This window comes from Manis pentadactyla, chromosome 11, assembly GCF_030020395.1.
Source record: "Manis pentadactyla isolate mManPen7 chromosome 11, mManPen7.hap1, whole genome shotgun sequence".
Taxonomy (NCBI): Eukaryota; Metazoa; Chordata; class Mammalia; order Pholidota; family Manidae; genus Manis; species Manis pentadactyla.
The window spans coordinates 88,161,171-88,181,695 of record NC_080029.1 but is presented as its reverse complement, the minus strand read 5'-3'; the positions used below and the strand labels follow the sequence as shown (position 1 = coordinate 88,181,695).

Sequence of the window (20,525 nt, the reverse complement as noted above, 5' to 3'; positions counted from 1 at the left end):
TTAAGTTAGAGCAGAAGTTGGACTGTGAAGGCCCTGGGCCATGGCCATATAGAACTAATTTCAAAATCACATTTCCTGGTTCCAAGTAGGTCTTTTTCTCAGTTTGGATTATCTGTACTTCTCTGCTTAGAATTATACAACTGTAAAGATGAAAGAAATGTTTGAATTAACAATGTCCTCATTTTAGAGATGCAGAACCAGAGCCCAGGACAGTTCTCAAACCCAGATCTCCTTGTCCCAATATGGCTGTAATTGACTTTCCTCTACAAATATTTTCCACAAGTTATTCTTCAGGAATTAGTAGGATATTGCCTGACCACATATACTTCATTGAAAAATAGTGAGTTAAACTTACCTTTGCAGTACATGTCACAGTCTGTAACATGCTCATTGGCCAAGGGGGCTACAGAATTTGTAGTGCTTCCCCAAACTCATTTGACCGCAGAACCCCTTTGTCAACAGACAAGGTTTTCAGGAATACCAGTTAGAAAACACAAATCTGCAACCTGCTTCATCTCAAAAAGGCTGCTTCCTTTTGCTTTCTTGGTGAAGAAAACTGAAACTGAGTAAGAAATACATGGATTGATTACAGGAAAATATGTCTGTGGGGTGGGAGGGCACTCTAGGGTTAGCTAGGCTGCTTCGGTCGTTTCAGTGAGTGGGGACATTTGAGCAAATGCCACAAGTCGGCCCAGAGTGACTGCAAGTTCTTACCCATGATTCCCTGCAGCAGGGTATCTCCTCTCTGTGGTTCTCTGCGCCCTTCCGGCCTGAAAGCTGCCCTGCTACCTTGAGATTCCCAAGCAGATGAAGTCCCCATCACCCTCGTGAGAATTAAGGGACACAAAGCAGCACGGAGAGAGCAGACAAGCCAGGGCCAGGCGAAGAAGTCAGGACCAGGGGCCAGGAGACTGCAACCAATGCCTGAGGCTGTCCTTCCTGCAGCCTCGAGCAAACATGGTATACGCAGCTCCCACAGCATTTCCAAAGGTTCTCTGGAAACCAGTGAAGCTTCCTAGCTGCTGCCATAAGAAAAGCTGACTTGGCAAAACTCTGTGAATGCATTGTCTTGGTCAGGGAAAGTTGGCTAAGAGTGCTTTAAATATTCTTGTGGAAAACAGTGGACTTACTTGCAGTAAAAAGCAATTCTGATTGTTATTTTTCCCTGTCCTTTCCTTTTTGTTTACCCACTAAAGCAATGCCCGTGACTGGTCCAGGAAACTTACTCAAAGGATAAAATCAAACACCAGCAAGAAACGGAAAGTGTCCCTGCTCTTTGACCATCTGGAACCAGAGGAGCTGTCTGAGCACCTGACCTACCTTGAGTTCAAGTCATTCCGGAGGATATCTGTATGTACCCAAGTGGCAGGAGAAGGACTTGCCTGGGATAATTTTTAAAAGAGCAAAGAAATGTACTAGCCATCTACCTGCTAACCCTAGAAGCCCCTCGGGCTGGTAGGCTTGCTCGGCAGACTCTGGGTAGCCTGGAAATCAGTACTCTGATTCCTTCATTGCTCCTGCCGGGCTCCCTCTCCCATCCTCCATGCCCACCCCATGCCCTGCTCAAGGGGCAGTACTAACGGCACACATGGCACCTTGTACACATGCATACGTTAGTTGAGTGTACATAAAGCACACACACACACACATACACTCTTTTCACCCCTATAGTCATTAGGCTTAGTGGTTTTTTGAAAAAATTTTCCTCTAAAAAAAAATGAGGATAGTCCTGTAAGAGTTTGAGTTCATTCTAGGACAGGCTTTGAAGGCTCTGGAGAGTCTCAAAGTAAAATAGATGCTGCTGTTCTAGCCCAGAATATACCGAGACCCTTGCAGTAGTGCTGACTTTGCTCAGCCATCATCCATGATTCAAGATGAACTATGCTGACCCAGACCGTGCTCCTTAAAACTCCGTGTGTGACCCCAAAGGACACTGGCCCAGATGCCTTCCCAAGATAGGACACCCTTCCTCCACCCAGCCCCCACTTGTACCAAAAGATATGGTCTTCAGTTTTGCTCTAAAACCACAGACTACCTAATTGCTGGGTGCGTTTCTTTGAATGACTTATGTTCCCTGGATGAGGGGCATGGAGGGTGGCTTGAACAAGGTTTTACAGCCTGTTAAGAGTCAGAACTGGGATCCTGTGCCTCTCTCACTCACTCAGCAACAGTTTATTGAGCCTGGTTGTTTCTGGAAGGAGAGCTGCAAACCAGGTCACACAGATTATTTCATCTTTTCTCCCATAATGTTGACATCTGTCCTGTTTTCACTTTTTGACCAGTCAGTCAGGAACACCCCCAGCTCCCATTTGGAAAGATGTCTCCCAGCATTAATGTGCACTAGCCCCCAGTCTCCTCACTGGCACCCTTCAGACAGAACCACAGGCCCCAGTTGGGAAGCTCTATGTGGGGAATTTCCATTTGGCAGTACCTCCCGTCATGGGGAAGGACTCTGAAAAGAGCTGCTTATTACACTGGAAATCTGAGCTGTGTTGGGCCCAATTGGCAGTGCTGCTCCACCTGGCCCGTGGGGTGTCTGCTCAGTGCTAGTGTTCAGATCAGTGCTAGGGCTCAGGCAGAGGTGAAAAATCCATGTAGAACAAGGACTAGGAGCCAGTGCTCCCAGTGGTTGAGGGGTTGCTCTGTTTGCAAATGGAAACATCAGTTGGAACCTTCACTCTTTTGAGTGGTGTGGTTCCCTCATATAAGACTTTTTTGAGGATTTTTGTTTTGTTTTCTTTACACAGTTATAAACAGATTTACCAAACTGTTCCTCTGATACAGGGTTCCTACAGTATATATCTCTACTATGAATTGAACAGCATTTTATATTTTCTGCTTATTCTTATACTTTGGTGGGGAGGGGAAAATTGCTAGACAATTCTTTGAAAAAACAAGTGGACTCAATATGTTATCTTTATAGTGGGACAGGTATATAAGTGAGACATGGGAATTTTCTCTTAGAACCAGTAAGCATGTTGCTTTATGTTTCTCTTCAGGAGTGGCTTTGGTCAACTCACAGTTTTCTACCCATCAACAATCACAGGACATTAAAATGGGGCTCAGTTAATTTGCACTTACTTTACTTAAGTTGTGAGTTTTTCTCAGTGTGTTATTACCAGTCAGGTAGGACTAAATACTGAGAAACAACTCTCCTTCCACTTCCCACAATCGCAGTGGCTCAATAAAGCAAGTTTATTTTTCACTCACACTTCATGTCTCAGCATGGATCAGCAGGAGCCTCTGCTGACCACAGTTGCTCAGAGACTCAGATGTGGGAGGCTTTGTCTTGACATGGATTTCCCTGCTTTCAAAGGGCACGTTCTGAAGCAGCTAGCAGGAGCTGGGCAGCAGCACCACACATTTCCGTAGGAGCAGTGGGGCAGAGCAGACTCCTCCTCCCTTCGTGGTTCTGCTGTTTGAGCTGAGATTCCGTTTGTGATTAAGGACACAATAGCTACACTCATCAATTATACAGTGATCTTCTGGGGCATTTCCAGTTTCACATATGCTCTTTCATTGTCAACCAGCCGGTGCCATTGTCCAGTTGGGAAACTATGGTCACCAAATAATAGCTGACCAGGTTTCATGCACCCCAATCACTTGGCCTTTGCTCATGCTTGTTCGAGTAGAAGGAAACCCAAACAGGTTTGTTTTAGCCTGAGGTTAACAGTTGTCCTGTTAGCACCACCGCACATTTATGTAGCCCTCTGAAAAGCACATATTATTATGTTCATCATATCAAATCTGTGCCCTACAAAGGGCAGATTTTATTCCATTTTAAAGTTATAAAAACAGCTGGCAGAGAGAGGAATGGGGAAGAAAGCAGAGACATTAGATTTTTGTGAGAGGATTATTTTTCCCCATTAACTTTAGCAACAGACCTGGAACTAGTACATATCTTCCTTGACTTACAACAGTGCTAACACCCCAATAAATCCATCATAAGTTGAAAATATCCTAGGCCAAAAATGCATTCAATACACCTAACCTGCCAAACATTCATAGCTGAGCCTCGCCCACCTTATATGTACTTAGAACACTTACCTTAGCCTACAGTTGTCATCTAACACAAAGCCTTCTTTATAATAAAGTGTTGAGTATGTCATTTATTAAATACTGTACTGAATGTGAAAAACAGAATGGTTGTCTAGGTACAGAACGGTTTTGAGTGCATTGGTTCTTCGCCCTTGGATGGTGTGGCTGACTGCGAGCTGCGGGTCACTGCTGCTGCCCAGCATCACCAGAGAGGGCTGTACAGCATTTGCTAGGCCTGGAAAGATCCACATTCAAAATTTAGTGTGGTTTCTACTGAATGCGTATAGCTTTTGCACCATTGTAAGTCAGGGGTCTGTACTGAGACTTTTCTTCTATGTTATTTAGAATTTAGAAGAGACAGTATCAGTAGCTACTCAGATACAATGTTTGGATTAGCCATTGTGTGCATGCTTCCACTTATACCTAATGACTTTTGATGTAGAGAGACTGTGCTGTGGGTAGAGTAAGAAAGATTTCCTTCCTACTATTCTTGTTGGCCAAGTGGGGGATATGCAAAAGAGGGCCAAAAGCAACTCTGTTCCACAGCAGTTTCTAGCCATCAAGGGGTCAGAATAATGTTCCCCCAGATCTCCCAGAATACCAGATGGGCAGTCGTGGTGTTTTTTTTCCCCCAGTTCTCTGATTATCAGAATTACCTTGTGAATAGCTGCGTGAAGGAGAACCCCACCATGGAAAGATCCATTGCCCTATGTAATGGCATCTCCCAGTGGGTCCAACTGATGGTTCTCAGCCGTCCCACCCCACAGCTCCGAGCAGAAGTCTTCATCAAGTTCATCCAGGTGGCTCAGGTGAGTGATTGGATTAAGAATTTTGGCTGGGCTGTGAGGTGAATTATCACCTCTTCCCCTCAGCCTAGTCTCTCCATTAGAGTTACTTTTCCTTCTTGTTCCACGGTGGGATTTGTGTGCCTTCAACTGCCCCCATTTCTAGATATGGTGACTTTTCTGTTTTCCATACAAGAGCAATAGGGAGAGGGCCAATACAAGCTATCCCAGGGGTCAGGATTCAGTTTTAGTCCTATCTGTACCTTTTTTCAGAAGATGCTTACCAGCCTCTATTCTTTTCCTAAATCTGGCTCACATGGCAAAAGGAAAAGGGCAAGCCCATATGCAGGATTGCCTGGGGCTAGGCCAGCCTGAGTTGGCTTAGGTCTTTGAGCCCATGTTGTGTTGAATGGCTGGGTTTCAGAGGCAGAGTTTAAGCATCTGAACAGGTAGTATGAACACATACTTAAAATCCCCAGAGATTCTAGCTTCTCTGCATCCATTGCTGTCCTGTATAGCTCTGGCATTGCACAGAAAATAAGGCAAAGTCCTTGCCCTCAAAAATAAAAGTCTGGTTAATACACACTCAATGATGTATTTTTCCAGCTCTAGATAGTCTAGACCAGTGTTTCTCAAAGTCTGGTACATGGACCACCTGCTCTGATTTTAACTAAAGGTATATTAAAAGCACATCCTTAAGCTCACAGAAATCTTTGTGTAAAACAAGTACTTTGGATTATTCCTAGAAACCATTGAGTAGAGGGTGGTCCACAGACCAGCTGTAACAAAGGGAAGGAGATGCGATGAACTGCCAGATTTGGGACCTGCTGGTTTGGAATTAAGCCTTAGGAGAGAAATGGACAGGAAATCACACCACCTGATCACTAGTCTTTGACTAGGATTAGGAAGACTTGCAGTATAGAGTCCAGAGGCAGCCTCTAAGCCCCTATGTAACTGACATGTACAGTGACCACTCTTAACCTGTTTTCTGTGTCACAGAAGCTCCACCAATTACAGAACTTCAACACACTGATGGCTGTGATAGGCGGGCTATGTCACAGCTCGATCTCCAGGCTCAAGGAGACAAGTTCACATGTCCCACATGAAATTAATAAGGTCAGTGCTACAGCCTCTTCCAGGGCCCCTTAGGAGCATTCCCAGGACCAACGTCAGCATTTCCTCCTTGAGCAGCAGCACCAAGGGCATTTAACTACATCATCCTTTGCCAACCAGACAAAATACCAGGAAGGCAAACCCCAAGGAAACCCACAGGATGGGAACGTCACAGATCTGAAAGTGATGATGATTCAGTCTGGCCTCAAGGTCACTGCACGCGTTCCAGCTGGTCAGCTGCAGTAATGTGTGCTTCTTTCCTCTGTTCACAAGCTGCTGTATATTCAGTCACCATCTTTATCAACTCCCTGGCCCCAGAACATTCCCCCGAAAGGAGCAGTGGTCCCGGTGAGAACAGGTCAGTCTGTCAGGTGCAGTTATGGAGGGACATGTTAGAAACCGAGCTCTCCAGAGCTCTTGGGAATAACATAATGGGTTGTTGAATTTTTCCCACATAGTTGGAAATAAAATTTTCAGGTGCCTAAATTTTGTATTACATAGTGTTTTATTGAGGAATGTTTTTCTTAACAGTCCTAAGTCTTTTTCTGTATTCTTAATGAGATTTCACAGTATAGACTCTGATCCTTTATAACACAGCACTGTTATTATAAACCACTATGATATTCTGAAGATATAAATGCAGCTCTGTGTGGTAGGGGTTAGATTAAGACCACTTTATGAGCATTTTCATCCCATGTAAGAGGACCAACCAGCCCTCCCTCACTAAACTCAAACCCCAGCCCTCCCTCTGGCATGGAAGGACACTTTTTTAGGGAGAGATGTCTGTGTCCAGTTGCCCTTTTTCCCGAGTGTTCAGCCTCTTTTGGGGCAGTCTCTTACCTTCCCTGATCTCACAGTGCTGGGCCCGGAGAGCCTACCCCCACCTCCCTCCCAATTGTCTGGTCACCTGAGAATTCCCTAATAGTTCCGTTGAGACCAGATGGAACTGCAAAGACTGCCCATGTCTCAGAGGTGACAGAGGTGTAGTCACAGAAATTCATACAACTTCATTCCATTTCCCTTACGAGCTACAGCCGGGGGTCCCCCACAGCAGTGCCTCTTTATCCGAAGCTGCTTGCCCCTCAGGGTCTACACAGCAAATTAGTAAATCCAGGGCCAAAGCGAGTGTGCCCCAGTGCTTCACCTTACCTTCTAAGGGGAACAAAACTACCTCTGTCGTTTTTGGAGTTGGTCTCTTGTCTTGTGAGCATCTTCCGTCCCTCACACTCACCTGCACTGTGTGCTAGAGGGGTGTGGGTGTGATGAGGCTCCCTTGTCAGCTCAAAGTGACTGCAGGAGGCCAGCTAACTCCAAGACCTCAAGTTTTCACTGCGGAGAAATGGTACTTCTTAGGCCATAAATTATTGAAAGAACTTCTGACATTCAACTTAAAATGGTTATCTTGTGTTGTAACATGATTGGCAGACCGTCTTAGTGTTTGTTTCTGAGAAAGCTGGTCATTACGCTTGGGGAATAGGGTTCTGTAACAACCAGGCGTGTTTGAGAGGAACACAGATCTGGCCCCTCCTCTTGGGCTAATGAGCAGTCAGGCCCCCTCCCAGGCCAGGGCAGAGCCTGAGCTCCAATGAAGAGCTCCCTGGGGACTCCACCTCATCTTCTTGCATGTCTTTGCTACAAACTGGTCTAATCTATTCTGTCTCTAGTTCAGAGTGTCAGTCTGAATGGAATGCTACCTGCTTCCTAGATATAGGTCCATTTGAGAATCACTGAGATGTGGTCCACCCATCACAGCATAAAGAATAAAAACATGGAACAGACCACTGAGGCTCCACATTTAAAACACATGGTTTGCCCCATGCCAGCAACACAGTCTGCAATTCTGCCATCGCATTCCAAATGCAATGCAGTGCAGCCTCTAGAAGCTGTCACAGACACTAGAGAAGGGAACAGGATAGCTTGGGACAGAGGTCAGAGGGATGCTTATTATTCACTGTGTTCTTGTACATTTTTAATTTCTGTATCAAGTGCTTTTATTATTTTTTTTAAAAGAAAATTTGAGTATAAAACAGACCTCATTAAAAATTTTTCTGATTTATAGTAGAATCAAGTAAAGTATGCCTTGAATTTGTAAATACACTGTGACATTTGCCAGACTAGAATTTTCATTTGGGAATCATAATCTGTACCTTTTAGATGAATCACCTCCTGCCTGACAAAGTAGGGATGGGATGAAATCACGACATCCCATGACTCATTAAGAGTAAACAAGGTGCCCAGTGCAGACAATATACTTTGCCTGATGCACACCTGATGTGATTGGGACTTCTCTTCTGCTTTGTAGGTTCTGGGTGAGATGACTGAGCTACTCTCCTCCTGTAGAAACTATGACAACTACCGGCGAGCCTATGGGGAGTGTACCCGCTTCAAGATCCCCATCCTGGGGGTGCACCTCAAGGACCTCATCTCCCTATATGAAGCCATGCCCGACTATCTGGAGGATGGGAAGGTGAACGTCCACAAGCTGCTGGCCCTTTACAATCATATCAATGAACTGGTGCAGCTGCAAGAGGTGGCTCCACCCTTGGAGGCTAACAAGGACTTGGTGCACCTGCTGACGGTGAGGCTCATGTGGGAGACAATTACTAAGCACTGTGTGCCAGGTGCCACTGTCTGCACCTTGCCAAATACTAGCTCGGTTAATCCTCATAAAAACTCTATGAATTAGATACTATTATTATCTCTTTATTATGGTTAGGAGTAGTGAGGCACAGAGACATAACGGTCAGAGGACCACACTTACATTAAGCAGCAGAGCCTGGATTCAGACCCATTGGTGGGACTCCAGAAGCTGTGTGCTCTTAAGGAGGACTTCTCAGAGTGTTTCTCTTCCCCTGCAAAAGCAGCCCTAAGATTTCTGGCAGAAGCTGATATCAAATCAGGGATACAAAGCTTGGTAAGAGATGGAGACAGTGTTTTCTCATAAAAAGGAAAAGGCAGTGAGTTAAAAAGCAAATACAAAAATAGGTTCGTTATTTAAGTTCTGCCACTACTGACTTAGATCCCTGTTTCCAGGACATTCAAGCCAAAGGGTAGGCAAACACCAAAGGGTAGGCACTTTGGAAACAGGGTGTGGTCAAATGAACTCCCTTCTGACCTGCAATCCTGTGATTCAGTAGCTGTTGTGACTGTGGGCATGTAACTCTAACTTTGTTTCCTCCTCTGTAAACCAGAGGGATTAGTCTCTGGGATGACTTATAACTTCTCTTTCAGTTCTCAAATTACACAATTATTAATCTGCTTTTTTTGCAGAATGGAATATTATAGCCTCTCCCTACCTTACAGGATAGAGTAAGGCTGATAGAGTCCCAGGCTTCACATCCAGCCTAATCCTAACGCTTTCACTAATTGGCCAGGTGACCTTGGCGGGTCTCAGCCTTAGACGTCATCATCTATGAAAAGCTGCACTGACTCCTAACTTTTTTGGATTACAAATCCCGTGATGAAAGCTGTGAATATTCTTCCCATAAAAAAATACATAACCATACAAAAATATGCAGGTCTTTTAGTTCTGAACCTTCTGAAACCCAGCTGTTGACTCTAGGTTAAGAATAAGGTTATTTCCAAAACATCTGTCCTCTAAAATTTTATAGTTCTAAGACATATGAAATTTATTAACTCTTAGTATTGTTTAATCATACCTGTTATCATTTAAACTGGATTCTGTTGCTAGAAACAAATTTTAACAGTATCAGGCTAAGCAAACTGTCCTTTCAGAGCACTTGCCTGCTTTGAGGAAAGACAAGGTGAGAAGCGGACCATCTGACTAGATTGGGCCTCTGGCCTAAGCTCCATCTAGAGGCTTAGATATGAAATCATAGTTTAAAAGAGGTCATCTTGAGACTTCTCCAATGTTTAAAAACATTTTTAAAAGAATGAACTAATGCTTGCCCTATTGCAATAGAAGGTGTTATGCCCTCCAAATTGTGAGTTTTAAAAACAAACTACTAAGAGCCCAGAAGAGTTAACCACTGAAGAGGCAGAACCCAGAAAGAAATGCTTCAACCCTGGGAAAGGAAAACAGCATCCTAGGAATTAACCTTGTTCTGCTTTTATTTGCAGTTATCCCTAGATCTCTACTACACTGAAGATGAAATCTATGAACTTTCTTATGCCCGGGAACCAAGGAACCACAAAGCCCCAGTGAGTTGTTCATATTAAGACTCCTGCATGTAACAGGTGATCTACAAGCTGTTCATCGAGGTCATTCATCTTAAGAAACTAAACATCTTAGTTCAGCTTAATAAGCATGTGTGTTTACTACATGCCCAACCTTGTGCTAGGAGCAGAGAAAGCACCAACATAGGTATGAAGAGTAGTTTCTGACCATAAAGAACCTGCAGTCTGCTTGAAGGGATAAGATTAATAACAGGAAACAACTATATGTGGCTGTAAGAACATCAGAATAAGTGGTGGAACCATCAGTGGTTCACAAATTAGAGAAGAGGTAGCACTGTAGGCCACTTTATTATAAAGTGTTCCCACATCAGTTGTTTCTCTTATGTGATTTGTTGATGATAATGAAAGCAATATGCATACTAATCAGAAGTTAAATGTAAGGGGATTCCCAGCTTGGTAGAGAGAAAAGCCCCATCATTGTGTATTCATCTGGGTCAGAGTGGTGTGCTGGGTCTTCTGACCTCACAAGAGCATAGTCATGGCACTGCACAGTAGGAACTTGACTGGTTATCTGTCCCCACCTCTCTGACAGACAGGTGTAATAAGGTCAGTTTGCCTTCTGAAGGACCGGTAATGCTCACAGTCTCCTGGGAAGCTTCCCAGTCCCAAAACAAGTAGTACTCAAGTGGAGAGAGTGGTTCACACTTAAGAAACTCAATTCACCTGTTCATGTGGCAGATTTCACTGTCTCTACAAAGAAAGATCAAGTTCTAGCTTTCTATCATAACAAGACATGTTCCCTGAAAATATTTGGTAGGTTCCATTTTCAGGGCATTTCAGCAGAAAGGATACCTTCTCCTGTTTTGGGAAGAGATTTACATCTGGGCCAACTCTCAAATATTTAGGAATTGATTCCATCTCAGCTTGTCTTGGCCTCAGACTTTTTTCTTTAAAGGCAATGTTTTCCTGCTTTTTAGCTATTTTTCTCTTCATCTACATCTCTACTAAACAGTAAGTAGAGAACAGAGAGGAAATTTAAATGATATACTTTACTCTTTGTAGACAGCTTCCCCAAAAGATTTAATGGAGAGGGAATTGAGAATTTTGAATTGTGTAGATGGAGATAATGCATATGAGGAACTCTTTGTAAACCATAACACAATATTTGTGTCAGCCAAAATTACAGTTCTAGATTTCAGTTATGTGTGGGTTCTCTGCTCCTTGCCACAACACATAGTTGAGGGTTGTCTATAGATGCAGCCATCGGGGAGTAGAAAAGCAAAGAGTTGTAGGTGACGCTGCATTAGAGTCATGGAGATTTTTCTGAATATTTCATTGTAGCCACTAACACCTTCAAAGCCACCAGTAGTAGTGGACTGGGCCTCTGGAGTATCTCCCAAACCTGACCCAAAGACCATAAGCAAACATGTCCAGAGGATGGTGGATGTAAGTACAGCTGTTTTTCAGCACACAAAAACAAGGCACTGCCTGGCTTAGCTCTGCATGGGGGAGAGCACGGAGGGGAGCACAGTGGGCCACTTGCTTACATTGTGGCAGCAGACCAGTTCAGAAGGTACATTCTGCCAGCGTACTTTGGCCTTAAGGGGGAAGTGTGCGTCCTCTTACAAGAGAGGATAGATGTAACAGGAGAGCATAAAGCTGGTCTTTATTTGGGGCCGAGAGGTGTAAGAAAACACTTGTGTGTGAGGAAGAGTAACAAGGAGAATCTAAAACTGAAAATTTTGGCATTGCTTGATTTAATTCACTGTGCTAAATGCTGAGGAGGTATATACTTTCACATTTCCACATTCTTCCTCATAGGCCATTCCAGTGTGAAAGAAGAAAAGCTAGGGCCAGCAAGTGACACATCAGTGAGTGGTTGGGGATTAAAGCAGTGGGGGAGGGGAGGAGGGCGCACTTGCATCAGCTGTTAGAGGGAGCTTCACAGAGAAGGTGCAGTCTGAGCTGAGCAATGACAGAAGGGCAGAGAGGAGGGGGAACATCCCTCCGTGCAACGAGCTAGGAATACACAGGGCTAATGGGGTTAACAGCAGCTGACCACCCTCCAGATGCTGGTGCCAGCGAAGACATGGGATGGGATCTGCTGAGGCTTTGCAGCACCTTAAGGAGCATGTTTCCATCAGCTGCTGCAGCCTCTCTGTCCTTGGCTAAAGGGAGAAATGATTGCTTTCTTTTTGGTAATCATCAAAGCACTCCTTTTTTCAGTCTGTCTTCAAGAACTATGATCATGACCAGGATGGATACATTTCTCAGGAAGAGTTTGAAAAGATTGCTGCAAGTTTTCCATTTTCCTTCTGTGTGATGGACAAAGACAGGTGAGTGAGTGTGTATAAGAATATGTGGTTCTGAGCCTGGTGAGAGGGGTTTATGGGTGTCATAAGATGCACCTGTAAACTCAGCTGTGCTGCTGTGACCACTTAATGAATACTGGGGCTGAAAGGCAACCATCCGGGGAAGGCCTGTCTGGCTCTTGTTTGGTCCACAGTAGACAATGAAAAACATGCTTTTTAAATGCCTCAGACTTGAAGATTTCATAAATCTGTTTAGGAATAGTCAACTATAAAGAAGATAAAATTTAGTATCCCTCTTGCAGATTATGAGAAACAATATTTATTAATATTTTGCATATTTGCTTTCCTCAAGGTTACACTAAGGCCGATGTTGGTTCTCTGTATGAAACTAAATACATGGTTGATGGCTTCCAGTTATATGTTATGTGCTGTGTAAAGTCAGAAACTGCAGCGTATGATACCCCTCTCCCTGTACACACATTCTCAATCATTCTTCTTTACAATATTGCAGATACTGGTTAGATTAATTAGGAAAACCTAGTTTATCCAAAGAACAACTTTGGAAATGAGTATTCCTGCCTCAAGTACTTATAAGATGCTACCCAAGTACCCTTTTTAAGAGGAGGGCTCATGGAAGTAATTATCAGGTATTATGTACTGTGCTACCACTCAAGGATAAAAACAAAGGTGAGTGTCTAAGGCTAGAAGCCACCCCTGCCACCTCCTGTCCCCCACTTATACCCTCGTCTCCTTCATGTGCTGGCAGGGAAGGCCTCATCAGCAGAGAGGAGATCACAGCCTACTTCATGAGGGCCAGCTCAATCTACTCCAAGCTGGGCCTGGGCTTTCCTCACAACTTCCAAGAGACCACCTACCTGAAACCCACATTCTGTGACAACTGTGCTGGATTTGTAAGTTGTTCTTAGAGTGTTTTAGGGTTGAACTTGGGACAGTATAAATGATGAAGCCTGGCATAGGCCTCAGCACCTTGTCAGCTCATCCCAGCTCAGAGCCTAAGCAAACACCTGGTCCTCAAATACATGACTTTAGCGTGCACTCACTTTTTCCCATTTCTTCCTGATTTATTTTTTTCACTGGTGCATGAGGCTTGGAATAAATGGTAAGGAAATCGCATTAATGCGATTACTTTTGAGATATACTTTCTAAGTATTATGATCATATGCTGTTTCAAATGTTAGAAAAAAAGAAATGAGACATCCTTGCCCCTCCCCCCTTCAAAGAGAACTGCCTTTAAAAGTCATCTGAGTGTCCCTCCTCTGTTCCATCCCTGACCAGGAGTTTCTTTCTACACCCAGTGCTTTACCCCAAGATTCTATGCACTTGTTCTTTAGTTTGGAGTCCCAAGAAGGCTGTTTGCCCTGTGATTCATCCATTTCAGGCCTGGAGAAGGCCTGGATCGATGGTGAGCTTCTTGAGAACATATGACTCTGATCAGCACAGACTTCTCCTGTTTCCAGTTTAAGATCAGGAGGGATAAGACATAAGAGAGATGAGCAAGGTTTCCCTCCTACTTGAGGATGAGAGCAGAGTGAGGGGAAAAATAAAGAATGGATGTCAAAGTCTAGCCTCGCACAGATAGATGAATGACATGTGCTGCATTCTCTCGTCCCATAGCTCTGGGGAGTGATCAAACAAGGATACCGATGTAAAGGTAAGGCTCAGCTTTGTTGATTTGTTTTCCCTGGTCTCAGAGGCTCTCCTATAAAAAGCATTTTTTGCCCATAGTAATTATCCATGCAGTCCACAACTTCTCAGCACAGTACACAGCCTCATCCCCAAACTGGCTTCCTTAGATAAGTGCCCACCAAGATTGACTGCCACCACACCCAAGACAGGAATGCCTGGTGACCAGTTATGCAGCTGCCCCTTACAAGACCCTCTGCCTTGGCTACCTTGGAAATAGGGTTGGCTGGTAGGAGATTATACTCTCAGATGGTCATGGAAAAAGTGGGTTCCCATTCAAATGCACAGACTGACTTTTGGAACAGAAGGTCAGTGATTACAAAAGGTCCTGTCTACGATAAAAGAAAGGCTGACACCTCAGGACATTACTGTCCTTCCTTGTGACTAGACAATTCAAGAGTGAAAAAGAGAGCTTTTACTGCAAGGAAATAAAGAGTAAAACCTAATAGCCCACAGAGAGTTTCTGTAGAGTAGGTAGTATCTGCGGAATGCCTGAGATACTACTTAGTCCCTCGAAGATGATACAAGCTGCCACCTCTGATTCTGAGATGGTCAGGACTACAGCAAGCTGGTGAGATCGAGGGTTGACCAAGTGAGGAGAATGCTAGGTTCACAAAGAGCACTAGGTGACCTAGCTCCAGGAGACGGTACAGGTATGCATGACAGGAGAGTGCTGCATGTAAATGCAGTTTTAAGATCCTGAAGATGAAAGTGAAAGACTTCCTGACCAAAGTGTCTTGTCCACAGACTGCGGGATGAATTGCCACAAACAATGCAAAGATCTGGTTGTGTTTGAGTGCAAGAAGCGAGCCAAGAACCCAGCAGCTCCCACAGAGAACAGCACCTCTGTGGGGCTAACATCCAACCTTTGCTCACTGGGAGCCAAAGATCTGCTCCTCAGTAAGTAGGCACTCAACATTTATCTTAGAAAGTGAAATGGGAAGATTGCTGTTCTCCTTTCCACTCTTAACAGAAACCACCACAAATACCATTGTGGATGACATACCTGTATACTATGCACCCTATATTTTAAGAGTTACACATAACTTTTGGGCACCACAATTGTGTCAGATACAATGCAAATTTTCATAGGAGAAAGGTGGCAGAGAGCAGCATGAAGGTCTGGACCTCAGCACAAAGCCTGGAAAGGGGCTGCACCTAGAGATTTCTCTTCTCCCGTCCATCTCTTCTCTCAACCCTGCCTCCAAATAAGAGGACTTCTGAGGCTTTCTTATAACCCATCAGGAAGTAAATTAATGGGTAGGATTAAAACAGGTATTATTCATGAGCAACAAATGAAGATTGCAATAAGCCTTCAAGGCATGTTTGTAATGGAAAAACTGACTGGCTATCACCATCATCCATTCAAACTGCTTCCATTTCTTAATAATTATTCTCTGTGATGGCACCTGTTCATCAAATCAAAACTTCCAGTTTTCTTTTTAGCCCATTATCATCTTTGTCAATCTCACTGTAACTTTGTGTATTCATCTACTTTTCCTTTCTTGAAACTTAACACTTCTCCTGGCTTTTTACAACATTGTGAACTCCTAGAACTTCTCCTGCCATTTTAAAGGCTCCTTCTGTTGCTTTTTCTTACTTGCTTTCTTTTTACTTCTAAAAAGGTAACATGCCTAGGATTCTACCCCAAGTTTCTGTATGTCTAGGATTATTTATAATTTGAGCTGATAAAAAAGTATAACATGTTATAGAAATGTTAGAAAATGGAGACAGAAAAAAATAATCATCCATAATAAAGACTGTAATTAATTAGGGTAAATGTAACAATTTAAATATTCTAGTACTGACAGTGCAATTATAATTTTGAGCTTTTAAAAACTGTGTTCCTCTAGGGAAACATTAAACTAGTATCTTTATAGGTTCCTATTAATAGAACTGTTGATTCAGATCACAGTGCTAATTAGAGAACTTTCCTGGTCCAGAAGCCATTTGACTATACCAATTCAATGTCTTGGTTAGAAAGTTTATTAATATTTTTAAAAATTATATAAGAAAAAGTATTTTTTTTAAAGTGTCACTTTCTGTTAAAATGTGTTTTATACATATTTTATATATGTGTGTGTGTGTATAAGCATATAAAATCATTTCATTCCCTAAATGCTGGAAGGTAGTAGTTTTTTCATCCACATTTAATCAAAGACTAAATAGAATCCAAAATCCCTGTTTATCAAGAAATGTTGTACGGGCCCTAATGACTTTTCAAGAGCCCAGAATTACTACTGGGTCTTTGCAGTAGAAGGGTACTCTGCAGTCTAAACAACTGCCACCTGGCTCAGATACACTGCTCTTACTCTACTTTTCCAGATTACTACCTAGGCTGGGGCCTGGGCAGGAGTCTTGGTTCAAAGGAGAAAAATCAGAATGACTCCTCTTTCCTTTTCCAGTTGGTATCAAACAAGAGCACTGTGTTGACACACACCTCCACAAAGCTACAACTTCCCTCTCACGGTTAAGCTGTGCCCATTGTTCAAATGGACATATTGGCCTCACAGAGAATACAGGCTGCTGGAGGCCACCTGTATCCAAACTGAAACTTGAGTGCTGAGAGCTCCCAGACAGCAGGGTCCACAGAAAGCATTTAGAGCATTTCTATCTGTACACTGACCCTGCTCTCTTTAATTTATGAAACTATAGTAGAGGCAGGGACTTCAGCTTATCTGAAGAAACAAACGTCTAGGCAATCTTTGTACAAACAGAAAAAAATGCCCTTTCCTCAGGGTGGATGCAGCCTTAACCCCAGTGGCTAGGGCTTGGCCAGCAAAACCCCTGGATTTCAGTCCCCTTCACCCCTAAATTGGGTGCCTGAAAATGAATCCACTTTGGGACTATAGAACTCATATAAATATAGGAAAGGTCTCACTTGAAATTAACATGTCAGTCTTGAGTCTCCTTTTCTGAGCTGGGGTACTAACATGTTTTGTGTCTACCTGTAGCACCTGAGGAAGGACCCTTCACATTCCCTAATGGGGAGGCTGTGGAACACAGTGAGGAAAGTAAGGATCGGACCATCGTGCTCATGGGCGTGTCCTCACAGAAGATTTCTGTTCGGCTTAAGAGGACTGCAGCGCACAAGGCCACCCAGACCGAATCACTGCCTTGGCTTGGCAGCGAGGGCCCTTCTGGTCCCTGTGTACCGCCTTCCCCAAGGAAGACAGCCCAGGATACTCTGTATGTGCTTCCCAGCCCCACATCTCCATGCCCTAGCCCAGTCCTGGTCAGAAAGCGGGCTTTTGTCAAGTGGGAGAATAAAGAATCCCTCATAAAATCAAAGGAGGAGCTCCGTCACCTCAGGCTCCCTACCTACCAAGAGCTGGAACAGGTAACTTCCTTTCCCTCTTTCTCAGACTTTGAGAGAAGTAGGGGCCCTGGTTCACATGAGGAGAACAGGATAAGCTGGGCTCCCGATTGCCATAATGGGACCATTTCAAAGTGTGGGTGCCAGAGCTCAAAGCTCTGTTCACAGTAGGCTCCTTGGAAAAAACCAGTTTCTATTGATCAGCTTTACTGGGCTGACACCACACCCTTTTTCTAGATGAAACTTAAAATGAAGTTGCCTAAGTCCAACCATCCCTGGAGGTCTTTGTTAACTTACTCCTCAGGATCATGTACTGGACCTTTGTGGTTCTCTAGGCCTCTTCCTAAAAAGAAGGTAGGTGATCATTGTGCTACCCACCCCCCAAAAAAAGTATTAGAGCTCACCACAGAGAAAGCCTTCTTAATATAAACAAGGAATATCTTTCCTAACACATCAGGGAATGTGCTAATCTAACAGCTAAACCAACAGAATGTGTTAAATGCACAGGTGGATATAATCTATAAAATGTTAACAGTTGTACCAGGAGCTGCTTTTTTCTGTAAGGCTTATAATGTCCTAATTATAAGATACCTCATAGAGGCATTAGAAAGAAAGAGAAAGTTTACCAAGAAAAGGAAAACAGTAGTTTGGAAATGTTTCAAAATTTGCGAAAAAGGGATAAAAAAGTTAAGTAAGAGATGGGACAACCACCTGTTGTCCCAATACTCTGTTACTAACATACTTTGTTTAGAGTCAGAGCTTATGGAGAAGGCTGGCTTAGACAGACATCTGTCATGGCACAGTACTTCTTGCCAATGATAGGTGACAAGTCAGTTTAGACAGTGGGGAGGAATGCCTGTCTGCCTTTTTTTTTCCCCAAAACACTTTGAGGCCTATCAGTACAAACACAAAACCACCATCCACTTAGTTAGGATTACTTTAAAAATTCTATATACTACACGGTGAAACTGCCCAAGAGGGTCTCAGAATTTCCTGCTTTGTCCTCAGTGTTATACCATCCTTGTCAGACTCCCAGGAATTGAATTACAGAAATATTTGAAAAAGCAACTTAGACAATGTGACACTCTTGGTTTGGTGCCTGGAACAAAGAACGTAATATTAGGAGTACCATATGAAAAAAAAAGTTTCTGGAAAAGTACTCTCTTGCTCAGAGTATTTTTAAGATATGTGTTATGAATCAAGTTAATCAGAAGGTGACAAAATATGGCTTACACAAAGCCCTCTCTCTCTCTCTTTAGGGATAGAAACTGCCAGAAGTAACTTATAAGAACAATAAAAGAACCCATGAAAAGTGAACTTTGATAGAGTAGAAAGAACTTTGGTCTTGGGGACAAACATTTGTGTTTCTACTCCCAGATACTAGTTATTTCTACTTCCAGATACTACTTATGCTCGCTGTTAAACTGTGACCTATTTGGTCTTCTGTAAAACACAGAGCCAAGAAGCTATTCCATGTTCTCTGCAGTTTGCTTCAGATCTTCAACAATATTTATGAGGGCTAAATACTCTTATTATCATATAACATGGTCCCTGGCACATAGCAAGTGCTCAATATTATACAGTAGTTAAAAACTGGCTATCTTGGTAACTTACATTGAGAAACAACAAAACATATCCCAAATTACCCAGATATTGCCACATATTTTGGGGTGTAATCAATATGTATAAGAACACGGGATTCAAAGTCAGAAGACTGGAGACAGCAGCAGCAGGGGTGATTCCTTTTTTTCTCTATTTACAATTGGTGATTCATAACCAAACAAAAGTGACTGCACATTACACCAGAACATCCAGGAGATTTTTTACTCACCTGTGTTTCAGAAAGTAGGATGGATAGGCTCTCAGAGGGGGGTTGCAAATCCAAGGGAGTAAGCTTGCCTCAACCCCACACATCATGACGGGGGGAGAGGGTGGGGAGCCAAACCGGAGAGTGCAAAACAAACAGGTCTGATACCAAGGGAGATACAGAATTTGTGAAGGCCCAGCCAGCCTGATGGGAAACCTGGCATGACATCACAGCAGGACAGTAAGTTTGTAGGCAGAGGAGAAACTTGGGTCAGTCTCTCTCCACAGGGTAACACTGATATGTACTGGTAGAAAGTGAAAGTGGTGAGTAACTAGCTACATGGGTTGTAGCTGAAGGTACCTGTGTCTCTCCAGCAGCACTCAGATTTCTTAGGCGGGACCTGCATGACATGGGGAAGGGAGAGGAAAGGGAAAGATGCAAACAAGAATAACTAAGGGCACTGAAGGAACGTGTTTCCTGCCTCTATGGGAGTTCATTGGGATGTCTGCCCAAGGACCTCTAGAAATACCCAACTCAAGGATCCCCTTACCATGCCAAGAGCACCCACGGAAGTCCCAGGTAATAAGCCCACAACTCCCGCACTTGGCCACCACCTCTTTCTACACCATCATTTTTTGAGCCAGCTCAGGTAAAAAGAAACCAGAAACTTGAGTTCTAGAATGTGCCACCTTCCAGAAAACAAAAGGTTTCTAACTGCCAGTCTATTGCACAGTAACAATCAAAGTGCAAACAACTAAGAAAGGTGTATGTGCTACTTCAAGTGTTCAGTGAAAAATCACAGTATTATGGTTATCATGAAAACAAAATAATTCCCCAGCAGCCAAACTCAAAGGCATGGAATATTGCAATCTGATAAAGAATTCAACATAGCTGTTATGAGGAGATTCAGTGTAATACAAGAAAACCCAGAAAGGCAACTGAATGAACTGAGGAGTAAAGTTAAATGAACAGAAGGAGGTTTTTTTTGTTTGTTTTTTCACCAAATTAAAAAAATTCTGGAGGTGAATAATTCAATGAATGAGATAAAGAATGCATTAGAGAGCTTAGGAAATAGGGGAGATCAGATCAAGGAGAGAATTAGCAACTTAGACAACAGGAATTTAGAAATGACTCAGGAGAGAGAAATTTTTTAAAGAATAAAGAAACCCTACAAAAGCTCTCAGACATGGGAAAAAGAAATATAGGAATTATTGGTCTATTAGAAGAAGCAGAGAACATATTTAAAGAAATAATAGCTAGGAACTTCCCAAACCCGGGGAAGCAATTGGACATACAAGTCCGAAAATCCAAGA

General features: G+C 43.2%; 1 protein-coding gene across 3 annotated transcripts in view; it reads left to right on the top strand.

Moving 5' to 3' along the window:
* Positions 1 to 20,525, top strand: part of RASGRP1 (RAS guanyl releasing protein 1) — a 65,391-nt gene that overhangs the window by 37,513 nt on the left and 7,353 nt on the right. The window contains exons 6-17 of one of the 3 annotated variants that reach the window (XM_036889890.2): positions 1,197 to 1,350; positions 4,674 to 4,847; positions 5,823 to 5,939; positions 8,239 to 8,514; positions 10,017 to 10,097; positions 11,415 to 11,519; positions 12,300 to 12,409; positions 13,152 to 13,296; positions 14,021 to 14,057; positions 14,837 to 14,989; positions 17,044 to 17,429; positions 18,665 to 19,828. In XM_036889890.2, coding sequence (XP_036745785.1) covers positions 1,197 to 1,350; positions 4,674 to 4,847; positions 5,823 to 5,939; positions 8,239 to 8,514; positions 10,017 to 10,097; positions 11,415 to 11,519; positions 12,300 to 12,409; positions 13,152 to 13,296; positions 14,021 to 14,057; positions 14,837 to 14,989; positions 17,044 to 17,429; positions 18,665 to 18,670 — 1,744 coding nt within the window. In that variant the 3' untranslated portion in view covers positions 18,671 to 19,828. Of the gene's footprint in view, positions 1 to 1,196; positions 1,351 to 4,673; positions 4,848 to 5,822; positions 5,940 to 8,238; positions 8,515 to 10,016; positions 10,098 to 11,414; positions 11,520 to 12,299; positions 12,410 to 13,151; positions 13,297 to 14,020; positions 14,058 to 14,836; positions 14,990 to 17,043; positions 19,841 to 20,525 lie in introns of those variants that run through there. The other 2 variants (XM_036889889.2, XM_036889888.2) reach the window with 2 other exon arrangements.